General features: G+C 37.9%; 1 protein-coding gene across 4 annotated transcripts in view; it reads right to left on the bottom strand.

Moving 5' to 3' along the window:
• Positions 1–15,292, bottom strand: part of LOC121655547 (girdin-like) — a 60,144-nt gene that overhangs the window by 21,740 nt on the left and 23,112 nt on the right. For all 4 annotated transcript variants that reach the window (XM_042010280.1, XM_042010282.1, XM_042010279.1 and 1 more), the window contains exons 5-10: positions 11,314–11,383; positions 6,393–6,451; positions 5,596–5,679; positions 5,343–5,483; positions 4,016–4,188; positions 368–449 (exon numbers count right to left, since the gene is read on the bottom strand). In XM_042010280.1, the coding sequence (XP_041866214.1) occupies positions 368–449; positions 4,016–4,188; positions 5,343–5,483; positions 5,596–5,679; positions 6,393–6,451; positions 11,314–11,383 (609 nt within the window). The remainder of the gene's footprint in view (positions 1–367; positions 450–4,015; positions 4,189–5,342; positions 5,484–5,595; positions 5,680–6,392; positions 6,452–11,313; positions 11,384–15,292) is intronic.

Here is a 15,292-nt window from a genome sequence, read left to right as displayed (position 1 = left end):
AGTATGTTATGTACACAAAAATGGATAAAGAACAAAACAAATTCTCCACTCTCAGTTATCACAAGCATGCACTCCCACACAGTCTTCCATGTTCAGAGCTCCTGAACAGTGTTTACAGCAGTGCATCAGTGAAATCACTGCCCCCTCCAAATCAAAAGCCGTGCGAGACTGCAGCTATACTAAAAATAGTGCTAATAAGCCCTAATGAGCTAAGTCTCTTGCTAGCTGATTAAAGCCTAGCAAGCATTGCGGTAACGAAGTACTAAGAAAGAGGAGAGGAGCAGGTGGAAGGGAGATAAAGTCATTTAGATGTTTGTGTTTGATCCGTTTGCAGGTGTGAGACAGTTGCCCTGAGCGCTAGTGTTACCTCTTGCTGAAGTCTCTTTAGCTCCACCTCCATGTTTTCCAGTTCCTGCCTGGTGTCGAGAAGCTGCTCGCTCTTTTCCTCTCTGTAAAACAGAGCAAGCAGATTTTTTTCTTCGTTTTTTGGAAGAGGGGAGTGGGGTTCAGGAAAGAAAAATACTGTTTAATCAGGGGGGAGTATAAATCATCATCAACTCCTTTGTTAAGTATCATTAAACTCAGTTCTTTAGTTTTTAGGTTAAAAAAAAAAGTCTGCTTAGTGCAGTAGGTATGAGACTGTATTGTTTTCTGTTTTCTTTCTCACACCAAAAAACCAAACACTGCCACAAAAATCTGAAAAATCCTGTGACCACTTCAGAGGTTAATATACGCAAATACTTCCCTGAGGAAAAGTTCTTATCTTCCTTTATGCAGAATAACTACAAGCAGCACAGGACAGAGAAATTACTTACATTTAGAATTATAATCTGTATTATATAAAGATGTAAAATCTTAAATAGCAGGATTTTTCTGGTTGTAACAAGTGCAGTGAAACAGGGCAGCTTGACTTTTGCTGCCTCTGTCACTGTGTAGATGCTACAGGCTCCGACTATAAAAGGAGAATGTGTCACACTATTTTGAAGGAAAACAACTGCATTCCTGAGATGCTGCTCTGTGTGTGCATGTGTTTGCATGAAACCGCTCCACTGAACACCTAATGGTCTATTTGATTACAGCTCTCTGGAGTCTCCCAGTGCATCATAATAAAGAAAGGCATCCTATTCTTTGAGTCTTATTTTTGTTTTCTTATTTATTTTCACCTTCCTTCCACACCGTTTTGGGAAGTAAAACAATATTAAAGGAGGATGTGTTTTCACCCTTTGCTGTCTTTGTTTCACTGGTTAACCCCCTCTGACTTTACAGCTTCTCCCTGTCTTCCCACAAACAGCCGTCCTCTAGCATGGAGGGTTGGCTTTGTTATGGGTGAAGAAGGTTTTGTTTATGTTGGTTGAAGACACAATGAATCCACAAGATCTGACAAGATCTCTATATCTGATGATTTCACAAGAACAAAAGAAGCACGTCAACTTTGCTTGTGACTTTCTTGCTTTTCTCTTCACAGAGTGAACTATACTTGCTGTAATGATCTACTGACATCAAACTGGGTATCAGTCATTCATCCTTTAGAATAAGAAACAATAAACGTAATGATTTGTTAGCATGGCTCAAGTTTATGTTAAATCTTCACTTCTTTAATTATATTTCTACAGATGAGTCCAACATTTTATCTGGCTGCCTCGAAAAAAAGCACACAAACCAATTTGTTTTAAAGCCTAACAATGTAACAGTAGCCTAAAAGACAATTCTAACTGGTTTCATAGGAATTAACTCAGTGTGTCTCAAAGCTTTAACAGGGGGAGAAAATCAGTCAAGTCAGTTACTTTACTAGAAACAAGAACAAACAGACCACTGTGGGAACGATGGGCCATACCCCCCTGACTCTGACCCGGTTTCCCTCAGGCACACACACAGACCACACAGTAGACACACAGATCCACATCTGTATGCAGAGACACTATTTGTGCATGAACTCGCAGTCACAACACACTCCTAATCTGACTCAGAAGAAGAAACAGTGGTCATGTGACCAGACTATATAAACATACAAAGACTGAAATGCTTTTTTTGTTCACTGTCTACAACATCACATGAGGATAACTTCACCACAGATGCCACAAAAACAAGTAAACAGCACCATGGTAACCAACAAACAATAACCAATTTTCTTGAACAGTTGTTGTTATGTAGTCCGAGTTAAGAAAAGAAAAATCTAAAACTAAGACAAAGATGTGTGAGGGCGATGAAAAACTGAATTAGTTTAGGGTCACTGAAGGCAAGAAGCAACATTCAGAGGGTGTCATGCCCTCCATTCTGACTCACAATTACATTTGTTAAAGCCATAAATTAGGTCTTAACACAGCCCTCACATACAAATGTTTTGACAAAGAAATCAACATATATTGTCCCTTTAGACCCAGGGACAGAATAATGCAGCATTCTGCTCAACAAACCACCAACTAGGGGCTTAAAAAAAATCACTAAACTCCACTGCTAAAATTTCTGCACTTTTAAAATTTATTTTCACTTCTTGAAAGTGGTTATTGTCCCTACAGAGATGGACAGCAACACGTACACCATTTATCAGCCTTCTTTATTTGTCACATAAATACTAAAAAGGTGATGTAATGGATGGTCCTCCAGTTTGAAAATCAGATCCACTCTCATGTCAATAAGCCTACTGAGGTTATGGCTGGATGATAAAATTATCTCAAAATAAGGTCGCGATGAAATTTGTGTTGATCTCTGTGATGAGAATAAGGCATTTTCATTCGATCCATCTACAGAACCAAGTGACCTGACAGACATTTTTTAAACAATTTTTTACCTCAGCATCCACTTGAACTTAGATATTTAGAACAAAACAAAAAAAATCATGTAAAGCCTTTCATATCTAAATCAACCACAAGACACCAACCAGTCTGTTAAGTTAGATAATAGGTTTGTGCAGCACTAAAATACTTCCCCATAAGGTCAAAAAGTCCTCTTTCACATCTGTGCTGGCCAGTAAGTCGTAGTCTGGCTCTTTATAATGATGTATTATTCATAAACAAAATTTAAATAGGATTCTTAAAAGGCTCTTAGAGCAGCCTCTCTCTTTTGTTTGTGTGCAATACAGTAAACTCTGATGGTAGTGAAGATTAAAAGAAAAGTTAACCTACTAACTGTTCTTCTGATACAGATGAGACACAAATTTATAACCATCTCACCAAGAGACCATAGTCCAAGCCAAACGCTGATAAAATGCACTGATCAAATTAAAGATTGGATATGTCAGAACTTTCTTCAGTTAAATGAAGACAAAACTGAAATAATAGTTTGTTGTGCCCAGGAAGAATGATAAAAAGTATGCACTTCATACAAGTTCAAAACCAACAACAAAGCCAGAAATCTGGGAGTAGTGATGGACTCGGACCTGAATGTTAGAAGTCACTTTAAGACCGTTATTAAGTCAGCCTTTTATCACTTAAAGTACATATTGAGGATTAAAGGACTGATGACTCAGCAGGAATTAGAAAAAAAAACTTCCATGCATTTATCTTTAGTAGACTGGACTACTGTAACACTGTCCTCACAGTTCTACTTGAAAAGTCTATCAGACAGCTGCTGTTAGCCCAGAATGCTGCTGCTGGAGTCCTCACTAAGACCAAGAAAGTGGTTTACACTGGCTTCCAGTTTGTCTGATAATTTACTTGAACTTATTCTTGTTATTTGTTATAAACCATCCAAGTCTCTCAGGTCATCAGGGTCTACAAGTCTACTTTCTGTTCGCAGTCAGAACATACAGAGGCAGCCCCCCTCCAAACTGCACGTATTTTCCCAGTTAAAAGTTTAGGTCAAAGTGTGAAAATAAGAGAACATTCAGTAATGACAAACAATGACCTATAAAAGAAATAAATATTTGGATTAGCAGGCAGACTTATTCCTGCTCTGCGCAGTTCTTCAGCTCCTCAGATTCCACTTCCGTCTATTTACAGCTCTAGTTTTCCCATTTCTGTTTCTTTTGCCCAGTTGAAATAATTGCCGATCAAGCCGATAAAGCAGTAACACTCACAGTTCTTGCCGAAGGCGTCTGATTTTGGCCTTGGCATCAGCCAACTCCACAGAGAGGTGCTGTCGGCTTTCTGTCCTCCTCATACTGGGGGAGTCAGCAGGAGACTGCGTTGCACAGGGGGCCAGTGGAGACAGCTGCACACAGTCTCTCTCCTGAGTAAGCTCCACAATAGTCTGGATGGAAGCAGGAAACAAAGAGAAATGAAAAGCAATGGTTAAGATGTTACATACTTGAGGTGACTCAGGCTGTGATTGTAGGATTTGACAGAAATGGAATTAAAAGCAAAAAGAAACGATCCATAGATCTTAACACTGCAATCCCACCATCCATCAAGCACAATGCAGGCATTAGGATAAAAGGTACACAGAGCCTCACAAAGTGCCCTCAACAGGAAATGGGATTTTAATTGAGAGCGGCTGGACTATTCAATGATAATCTGGAGGCTATTAGAACTCTCCCACTAATACACACACACACACACACACACACACACACACACAAACAGAAAAAATCTGCTTTATCAGTAATGAAGATCTGCACCCCATGGATTGGAAATTTATCTAATGACGCATATAGTCTAACACACACACAAACACACACCCTCCATCCATGACAGTTAACAGTTTCAACCCTTCCTTCCTGGGGCTGTGCTCATGTGGTAAAAGCAAAAAAAGAGGAAAGTTTCCGCAGAACTGCAAGAAAGAGCTCATGGTTTTGATTGGCAAACCTCAATATAAAAAAAACATCAAAAGATTGCTGAAAACAAAATAAATAAAAAAATAAATTACACAAATGGTCAGTAAAGCTGTGTATTCTGTCAGTGTCCGAAATTAACTTTTTGACTCACCGGCCAAGTTGGCCAGTAGATGAAAAAATCCACTGGCCAAACATATTTTTTACTGGCCAAATTATTTAATTATTTTATACACACATACCTCTACGCACGTTATTTTCTATAATACTATGTTGTGTTGTATCCAAACTGAAAGTGGAAGTCACAGAAACATTAAACAAAGGCAACAAGAAAAATGGTTTTATTTGATAAAGTGTTAATGTCTGAATTCATCCGTCCGTCTCTCCTCTTGGTACTTAAACACAGTCCGTGAAGTGTGGCCTCCTGCTCCCAACGGTCCTTGTGCCACAGTATTACAGGCTTGGTGGGATCATCCACCAAAAGGAAGATTGAAAAACATGACTAATATGTTACAAACATTTACTCGCCATTTGGCAGCTAGCCCTCTGAGATTTACTCGCCAAACGAAAGATTTACTCGCATTTGGCGCCTGACGAGTGTTAATTTCGGACCCTGTATACTGTGTGTCATTACCTCTAACTGTGTGTCCCTTTCATCCACCAGACGTTTGAGGTGAAACGCCAGGTTTCTGGAGAGGGTGTCAATATCTTCAGGAGGCATTTCACCACTTTCCAACCACTGTAGGTCCACCACATTCTCCTGGTTATGAGTCACCTAAAATTAACATTGATATTATAAATAAAATTTAGACTTAGTGACAGAAGGGGATTATTCTCCAGCCCATCCAGTATTACTAAACAAGTTTTTTTTCACTACAGATAAACACCTCTTGGATGTGGGATGCTATGGCAGCTTTGCTGTCAAAATCCAGAGTCTGAATGCACTCAATGTACTCTTCCTTCTTCTCACACTGTAAACAGAAAGGGCAGGAGGCAGGTCAAGAGAAGTTTAGCAGACCAACAGCGCACAAGCAAATAGCCAGTCTGATAAAGAGGTTTTCAGGATGCAGTAGCTTCAAGTTGGAATTTAGTCATATCTTTAAATAAAAGATAAGCTTTTGGGTCAGACAAAATAATTTCCAGTTCTTGAAGGCAGAAAATGGGATTTCAGTAAAACTTTACAATTCGCCAAAGATGTGAGGAAAAGGTTCACTGTATGATTGAGAGTTTGTATAATGTACAGATATAGTGAATGCAAAGTTGATGTAAGCACAATATTAAATTGAAATATGTTGCATGAATGCAACAACACAGTAATTCTGGGTAAACAATAGATTTGGTAAAAGCTAGTTGTTTTTGTCATGAGATAGGAAAAGTTCTGATTATAGTCATCCCTTAGGATTTAGCTGAATAACAGAATTAGACCTAATTTATTCATCCGTGAGGAAAAAAAATACATAAATAAAGCCAGAAATAAACATAGACTACTTCAAAAATTCAAATGTGGTTAAAGTCTTATTAGATAAACACTTAAAGTAATAAACACATCAAAAAGTATTTCTGTTCAAATTTGTCCTAAATTACAAAAGATCACAAGGTGTAAAATCTTAAAGGTTGCTCATCTGTTTTGAGTCCTACTGCATGCAATCAGAGTTAAATATGTTCAGACTTGACAGTCTCTTACCTGGACCGCACAGCCGAGTAGGAGCAGCAATAGTTTTTTCATCTCCTCCAGACCTTGTTCTAAAAGAAAAACAAAATGCAGACAAGAAGAAATCAATTAAATATGTGTTCATAGGAAAGAAGACAAATAGTGAAGAAAAAGCTCATATAAGTGATGACTTATTTACAGCTTGACTTGCGTGGCATTTTTTATTGAGTTTCCATGGCGTAGAAAAGTGAATGAATACTTATTTTTGTTTATTTGTTCTTTTCCTTTTCTTTTTTTTTTTTTTAAACTGCAGTGTAAATATTTACCTGAAGCATCATCACAAACTGAATTCTCTTAAGGGGAAATAACTGATAGTCATTCCAGTTACAACAGTAAAACAATTTGGGTTGCAAATTGTTTTATTGTTTTATGCAGTCTCGCTAATCTTATAAATGTAATATTTTTTCATTTTATTCTAGATTTAGAAGGTCAAGGAATACCAGGTTTGTCTGTCAACACAGGAATAAATTCTCCATCTTTCCCACAATTTCATCCAGTGAGATAAATTCTTAGGTTGTTACAATTTCCTCTTGTAAATCCCTTCCTCTAGTTATTGTGCCACAATGTTTTTTTAGTGCAGTTTGCTGGCAGGATGAACATCAGTACTCTTGCACATGTCAGGACATACTGTCAGAAACTGCTGAAACCCATAAACAGCTGTCTGTCTGCTCAACAGGCCTGAGCTCATCCGAGGGATTTGGGGCTGAACAACAGCAAACCAGGTGGTGTGTGCATGTGTGTGTGTGCGTGTGTGCATGAGTTACACTGACTAAGTGGCAAAATATTTAGGGCATACTTATTTCTGCACATTTGTGTCTGTAATAAGATGTAGGTTTTCTGTATTTAAATCAGGGTGTGCATGTATGTGATAAGCCAACTAATGCTGAGGCCCAGGCAGCGGTGGGTGTTACCAATGTCCAACTCCAGCAGTTTAATGGAACCAATCAGAGCAGCAACTGCTTTAGCAGAAATAGAAAATATGAAATGATCATTTTTATTTGCATATTAAATATTTGTAACCTTACAAAATTGAACTGGAACAATATAAATAAAAACATTCCAGCAATAGAGAAAATAAAATTACAGCTGCTGATAAATAACTTTTTTTAGTCTGTGTAAAGCGTTTGTTTTAAAGAGCAACAAATAACCCTGTTGTTCCTTTGGGATTGTTCAACTTGCCAAAACAGTGGTCCTCATTGACAGAATCCATGCTTCTATTTCACAGATACTCCACACAATCAAATCAATTTCTCTTCTCTCATTCCTCCTGAATCAATAGATTTAGTCAATATGTTTTTGAGAACCACATTCACCACATTCTAATTTTTCACCCCCCCAGGAGAATTCAAGTCATATAGATATAATAGAGTCAATCAAAAATATGTTCTTCCTTATAGTAGAGCCGGAATATTAGCCAGATATTAATTCGTCTCTATCATTAAAATAAAAAATACAATATGGCCTCAACAATCATCAGCATATATGCATTTGTGATATAAAATGAAACATATATATATAAAAAAAAAGAACAGGAACAGGAACCAAATCCAGCCGGGAAAGGGATTCAGCTTAGCAAATCTAATGGAGCACAATAGGGAAAGATAAGGAACCTCGCAAAATAAATAATTCATACAGGCAGAGAGGGAGAAGAAGAGGGATAAGCAGTAAGAGGGAGAGATGAAAGAAAAAAAAGAGACAGAGGAAAAGCATCATTAACACAAAAATATAAAAATAGAGAAACCAAGTGACAGACAGAGTAGCAGGAGGAAGGCAGGAGGCAAGGTTGAAAATAGAAGAAATCTCCCTCCAGCAGCAAGCAGGCTTAAATGAGGTGTCGCCCTTCTTTCTGCTGGCCTCATCTTTTCTCCATCCCCTCATCTTACACACTCACTTCATCCATTCATCTATTCCATTTAGCACACATCCACCCACCCATCCTTCCTTCCTTCCTTTAACATTGTTCCAAGTCATCTACCCCTCCAGTGTACGCATATGAATTCACACATCTGAGCTTCTTTTTCCACCTCCTTTCATCCCTCCCTGTTTTATCCTCATGGCAGGAAAGAAAAAGGTCAGAAGGACAGTGACTAACCCTCTGACCTGCAATGCCATTGTTAATTTGTGTGTGAGGATGTGATTGAATAAGAAGAAAAAAAAGCTTCTATTCTAAATCTATTGCTGCAACACACTCTTCTGCCATGATGAATAGATGTATTTAGGACCTGATGACTTCTGTGTCAGTGATGAAACTGGTACATGCAATCTGATATTGTGCTGACAGCATGCCACAGTGTATTCAGCCTTCCTCAGAGGAAAAGAAGGCGGCTGGTTGAATCTTATTTTCAGATTATTTTAGGACATTTGTGCTTTGCAAGACAAGACAGTCATCAACAACAGCCTGAAGCTGAGGTCAGTTTTACAAGTAGAATTGCACAACCCAGACTGCCTTTTTACATGGAGCACGGAGTTACTTACCATAAACACTTTCAGTTAAACAGGCATTTTGTTTTAGTTTTGTCTACTCTTTGTTTCTTTTAAAAGAAAAAGGTTAGAAACATATAAAAAAAAAACAAATGCAAAACTAGATACTAAGCTTCTGAGCTTACGCCTCCTGTCAGCTGTCAGTTGCAATCAGCTCTTTAATGCTCTTGCTACAGTCAAAGAATTTCTGTATATTAAACCATGCTTTTTTGGCCATTTCCTTCTTATATTACTAACTATTTATTTACCTAATGCATTCATATTAAAAAAGGTACTTTAGCATCTGAGCAGGTGGTAAGAGAGGACATTACATTTGTTTTGTCGAGTACCATGTAACTGTTCCCATGTATTGTAATCTGCTTCTTAGTAGCAGAATATATTCACAGTAACCCTTCAGATGGTTTGAGTAAAAGCATGACAAGTTCGTCAGCATGTCAGCAATTAGTTCTGACAGACACTAATATCTTCTGAGGGGAAATATCAGAAGATCAAACCAGATCATAGCTGATAATGAACAGGATATAAGACAGACTAAACAAAGGAGCCACTTGGTATATGTGTGTTCTAACTTGTATACAACTATACCGACTAAACACTACTTGCATGTACAAGAGACTGTGCATCTCAATGTGCATGTTCGTGCAAGGCAGACAAGGCTGCCTCAGAGCCTTGGGGGGTAATATATAACATTCCCACTGTTCACTGTAGTAAAGACACCCCTCCTCCATTTGCCAACTAAACGGACACGTGCATGCACTCACACACATGCAGAGTTGTCCCCTACCCCCAAATGGGAGCATAATAAAAGCCACATGGACGATGACTTTCAGCTGGCAGCCTCTGAGCTGATGAGCCACACTTCTCATCCACTGCTGCTCTGTGTAGCTGACTGACTGATTATCTGACAAGCTACAGGGTAAAGGGCAAAACAGACCTTGAAGAATGCTGTCTAATGGTTTCTGTCCGCTCCAGTCCACCTGCCTGAAGCTACGTTGCACTGTTTTCTGTACAGAACTATTTTAATATTTACTTTAGCTGTTATAAAACTGCATATGTGGAGGACTGCTGCTGCTGCTGTTCATCTGGAGGTTTAAAAGGTAGATTGGTTCAAAGGTAAAAAGGTTCAGACAGTCTGTATTATTGCATTTTAGGAGTTCTGCTCATGAAAGCATCCTCTTGGCCTCACAATGACAAGAAAGTTATTTTGAGAAGCACCACTGAGAGGGATTAACAAAATACAAAGACAAAGCTGTGTAAGAGTCCTAAAATGTGATGCTGATGATAGGTGCACACAAATGTGTGCATATTTCTTATAGCATGCATTGTTCCTTTGTTTACCCTTCATGCTGGTTTGGGTGAATGAAAATCAAAGAGGTAACTGCGGCCAATAAAAAGTGATGAAAACCCCAAATAAGAGCAATGGTTGTGATGAAATCTGTGATAAAGCCATCTGAGGGAGGTCTCAGATTAAGAGGCCCATTTCATTTGCTTTAGGAGATACAGACATCTTTCAACAAAGTCTGTGAGCTGGGCGTGAAAAACATCAACTTTGAAAAGCTGATGATTATTTGATGCACACAGAGGCTATGAACCTTTGTGTGGCTGATTCTATGCAGACCAGTAAACACATAATTTCATGACCTAGCTTTCCTTTATCTACAAACAGCTGAGAGAGCATTTTTATTAATTGCCTAGCTGCTACTTGTTGTATTCTATTTAATAGCATCATATTAGAATATCAAGTAGTTCTTGGAGCTGCATGGGTCAAGTTGGTCAAAAATGTTTTCAAGACACTCAAACACTTGACACTGCATCACCATGGCTTTAATGCTGCTCAGGCATATTAAATAACATAGCTGAGTTCAGTAGGTCAAAGCTTTGCTGCAAAATGGTCAAATGACTTTAACACTTTGAGTAAAATAACTCCACAGGTTTGGCCTGTGACGAACAGGAGGATTTATGAAGCAAATTTTAAGTGTTACAAAGGAAAACCTACTTTTGTCTTTGAAACCAACCCTTTAATCTGTCAATATCATATCACCTCAAGGATAAAATGAGACATTTTTACTTTTTTTCTGTTCAAACTTATGTAATTAGTTCTGAATAAACACCATGAAATACGGAGGAAAAAAGGAGGTTGTAAAGAAAAAAATTAAAAAGAAATTAAACAAAATCTGAAACTACTGTCAAAAAGTCACTCAACACAACAAAGCATTGGATAATTAAAGCAAGTTACACTTACATCCTAAAGAACAAGTTCAGCATAACAATATCATCTTTGTGAACTGTTTGCATGCTTACTGTCCACGTCAGTCAAACTAGAACAATGACTGCACAAAATAAAACTTATACAGCATTGATGAACACGTTAATAAATGTAATGTTGTGTAAGTTGTTTATCACTGTTACTTACCTGAAAGAGGGTTTCGGCCTAACACCAGCACATTTGGTAAAGGCATCATTACCAGCTGCTGAAGCGTTTCCTATCACACAGATAAAAAAAAGAAGGTGGTCAGGAAGAGACAGAACTGGAAAATACTTAGAACTTTAAAGTAACTATAAATAACACTGACTTGTATGTGATTATGTTTACAAAGACTTCCAGTGTACTGGTACCGTACTGAATTTGTGCACATTTGTGAAGACTCGAGTGTTCGAGTGATTAGCCAAGTGACACTGTGAGTTATGTGGGTTAAACTGCTGGTGTGGGTTACACCATAGAGCTCCTTCCATTCACATGTCAATCAAGAAAACCAAAATGTAACTATGAGCTTCGTCTTACAAGAATCATAAAGGCACACACACGCACACACACACACACACACCAATATGTATGTGCACACACTGACACACAGTGGGTAGGAAGGGGTAGTATTTAATTAATGTTCAAGTCTTGGTTTTGTAAAGGCTTATCAAAGTATGTCACTGGCATTAATGCTCTCTCAAAATAGCGACACCATCTTCTGTCTTCACATCAACATGAAGCCACTTTTTTTTCAAGTGTGTTCAGTGATGAAAAATAGAGACACATCTGTGCAAATTCACATGATGCTAAATCCCTCATATTCCAAAAGGTTCAAGCCAACCGCTTGGTAATATAATAAGCTATAAAATGCACACAATGCCTCTACAAGTATCTAAAAAATTTTTATATTTTTAACTTATAAAGCATTATAAAGCATTTACATAAGCTGTCCTGAGAAGAAAGGCTGCTTTCTTTAAGTAGAATGGGCATGAAGGTCAGGTACCTTTAATGTTTTATGTTTACCTGATGGCAGAAAGCAGCTAGAACTCATCCTATCTGACTGTTCAAATGCTCTGTGCATGTTACTGCTAGTGTCATGACAAAGAGACTTATACAAGTGAGGGGTTTTGTAGAAGTCCCCCTCCTCAAGCAACCATCTGCCCTATACATATTGCATTACCTCATCATAGAGGTAAAGGGGGGCTGGACATCTGACAGCAGTTGGAGGTTTTGGTCAGATACAGTAAACGCAGAATCAGTCTTGTATTCTGCTTTCATGAATTCTCAAAATAATAAGCCAACAAAGTTAAGAGCTGATGGATTAAAAAAAAAGCTACACCTTGTGTAGAAACAACAGAATTAACTTAATCCAATGTACCGAAAAACTAGAACTATTCAGGGTTAAAAATGTCCAAACTATAATCTTTCAAGTTTTTTATTCAAAACGCAGTTACTTAGTCTTGCCATATAAGTGTGTGACACTCCTTATCAGTAGATTGCACCAGTCTCTGGTTATCTAAACTTTTGTTGGTTTTCTAAATTCAACGTACACGTTGAATCCAGCTTACAAAAGATATAATGTTGCCAAAGGTGAGAGACGCTCAGTGTACCCTACACATCTGGTTTCAAGCAGCTAATAGATTAATCTGAAAGACGAGGAGCTCAATTTATATACTGAAGTGTGACTACACTTTCTTCATAACTGCACCCACTGCCAAATTTTGAAAAATACCAGTAACTGTAAGTGCAAGTTGTAGGGTGGTCAGGGGGCGGAGAGTGGGCGGTTCGGGAACACACAGGCAGAAATGATTAAATGACAGTCAGCGGCACTTTGGGGGCCACTAGCAAGATGGAAATCGAGATTTACATAGCACCTATGCTACAGAGCGGTATTTGAGGTGGAAGACTTTTCCCCTGCAGAATTCCCTCAGCTACACAAGAACAATGTGGTCCTGAACCGTATCAGTGTGAGCCGTCAGCGCTGTTGCGCTGGCCTATCAACAGCCCCAGCAGGCTCTGGCAAGCTGTGGCGACTCACAGCAGGTTGTGGCAGCTGCTACTTTAAGTTGTTGCTGCTACTTTAAGTTGTCGCTGCTACGATTTGAGCTGCTGTCTGTCACCAGATGAGGATCAGCAGGTAAAGAATAAAGTTTGGTGTTACTTTTACACCCCTCAAAAGTACAAATCCATTCCACTACTTGGCTCAAGTATGGCTCTAAGTATGGTTTTACCCTGAGGATTATTTTTATTATTATGAACCATTTTTGACTCATAAAATCACTTTTTTTTTTTTTTTTTTTAATAAAAATATTAACTAAGTTATCAACAGTATAGATGGTTTTCATCACAATAATGTAATACTATGTTGTTTATAGCTAAAATAAATAAAAAAAAAAAAAAAAAAAAAACCACATTTTAGGGTGCACTTCCTCTTTAAATTCTAATATAAAAAGTATATTTTATATTTAAAGAATTAATATTTTCATGTTAGAAAACAGTGTATATATTATGTCACCCACAATAAAACTCACTTCAATACATGATTATATTTCCACACACATAGGAAAAAAGAATTATCTGACTAACAAAACTCTCACAATATACACATATACAAAAACACAATGAGGTTACCCAAGGTACAATATGACACATCACATAAAAGGTCATTCCTAATTATCAGGTCAGGTGCAAAATTGTTATATATTGTTATATGGTTATAAGAACAGCTACCCCTGCTGCTTTAGCTTTCTAAAAGTTTTGTATGGAGACAAAGGGAGAGAGATTATGTTGCTATCCTTGACATAAATCTTCAAAAAAGAAATACAAAAAAAACTATGATTAAAATAATATTAAACTATTCACAAATACTTTATAAATTTGTAATGGGAAATTATAATCTCTATATCTATAAAATATCTGGATACTCTAACAAATTATATATTACGTTATGCACTTATTTTAAAATTTCATAAATACATTTGAATTAATATTAATGGAGATGGCAAGAAAGGACCCTGATAGTTGTGGCAACTAAGGATGATCCTGACAATTACGATGACTAATCTCAGGCAGATCCAGGGTAAAACTGCATTCTGACAGAGACAGACTGACTCAAGCGTTACACAGAATAATCAATGTAGCACAGACAGCCACAGTTGGTGTCTCACAGAGTCATTTGGTGTGCCTGGCAGCCAGCTGACCATGAAGTCATGACAGCTGCTTTAGGCTAAATCAGTCAGGAAGCAAATATTTGCATCAAAAGTAACTATCAAGCAGACACTCGCTCTAAAGCTTTGGAGTGCTTCGAGTGGCCTCTTGTATTGGCTTTTCAGAATTCATAAAGAAAAGGCTAAAAATCTTTCAAATTCCTTTATTTTATTGAATAAAGGAATGACTACTTTCAAAGTATACATTGTTAACATATTTAGAGCTTTTAGTGCAAGTTGAGAGAAAAGGGAAGTATAACTTGATCACATGTCGGACAAAAGCACACAGACAAACACTTGTATCCCCACCTGTCTCACTTCTTAGAACTGCAACCTTAATTCACACTCACACCTGTCCTCTTCAATAGAGGCATGTGTTTGCAATGCAAGCACAGCATGACAAGCCGTTTTATGTCGCCGGATAAACAGAGATCTTAGTTGATCGCTACGAGCCCATGATGCATGTACTTGCAACATGGGCCCATGCATGACCCATGTTGAACGATAAATGAATTTCATACAGTTGCATGACAAACTTACAGTAAATGTCTAGCATTATGTGTACTTTATCTGTCCTAAATTGATTTATTTACAATTATTTCCTCTTTTCACTTAAACCATTTACAGATGAACGAGTCACACAGTGTTCATTTTCCTTCCTTTACTTTGCTTCCCTGTTCTCGAATCCAATAAACTGCACTTGTTAATCTGATTTGCTGGGGTGCAAAAAAGACAAAGTCTTAAAACAGACAGATGGTAGCAGCACAGAACTGAAGCTACTATGGGTGCTTGATAGATGTGCAATTCTAACTCCATCATGTAGAGCAGGCATGTCAAACTGGTCCAGCAAAGGGCCGTGTGGCTGCAGGTTTTTGTTCCAACCAAGCAGCAGCACACCAGATTTGACTGATTCAATCAACTGATCTCAGTCTTCAGACAGC

This window comes from Melanotaenia boesemani, chromosome 16 (genome assembly GCF_017639745.1).
Source record: "Melanotaenia boesemani isolate fMelBoe1 chromosome 16, fMelBoe1.pri, whole genome shotgun sequence".
Lineage (NCBI taxonomy): Eukaryota > Metazoa > Chordata > Actinopteri > Atheriniformes > Melanotaeniidae > Melanotaenia > Melanotaenia boesemani.
This window is presented reverse-complemented; position numbering and strand designations above follow the sequence as displayed.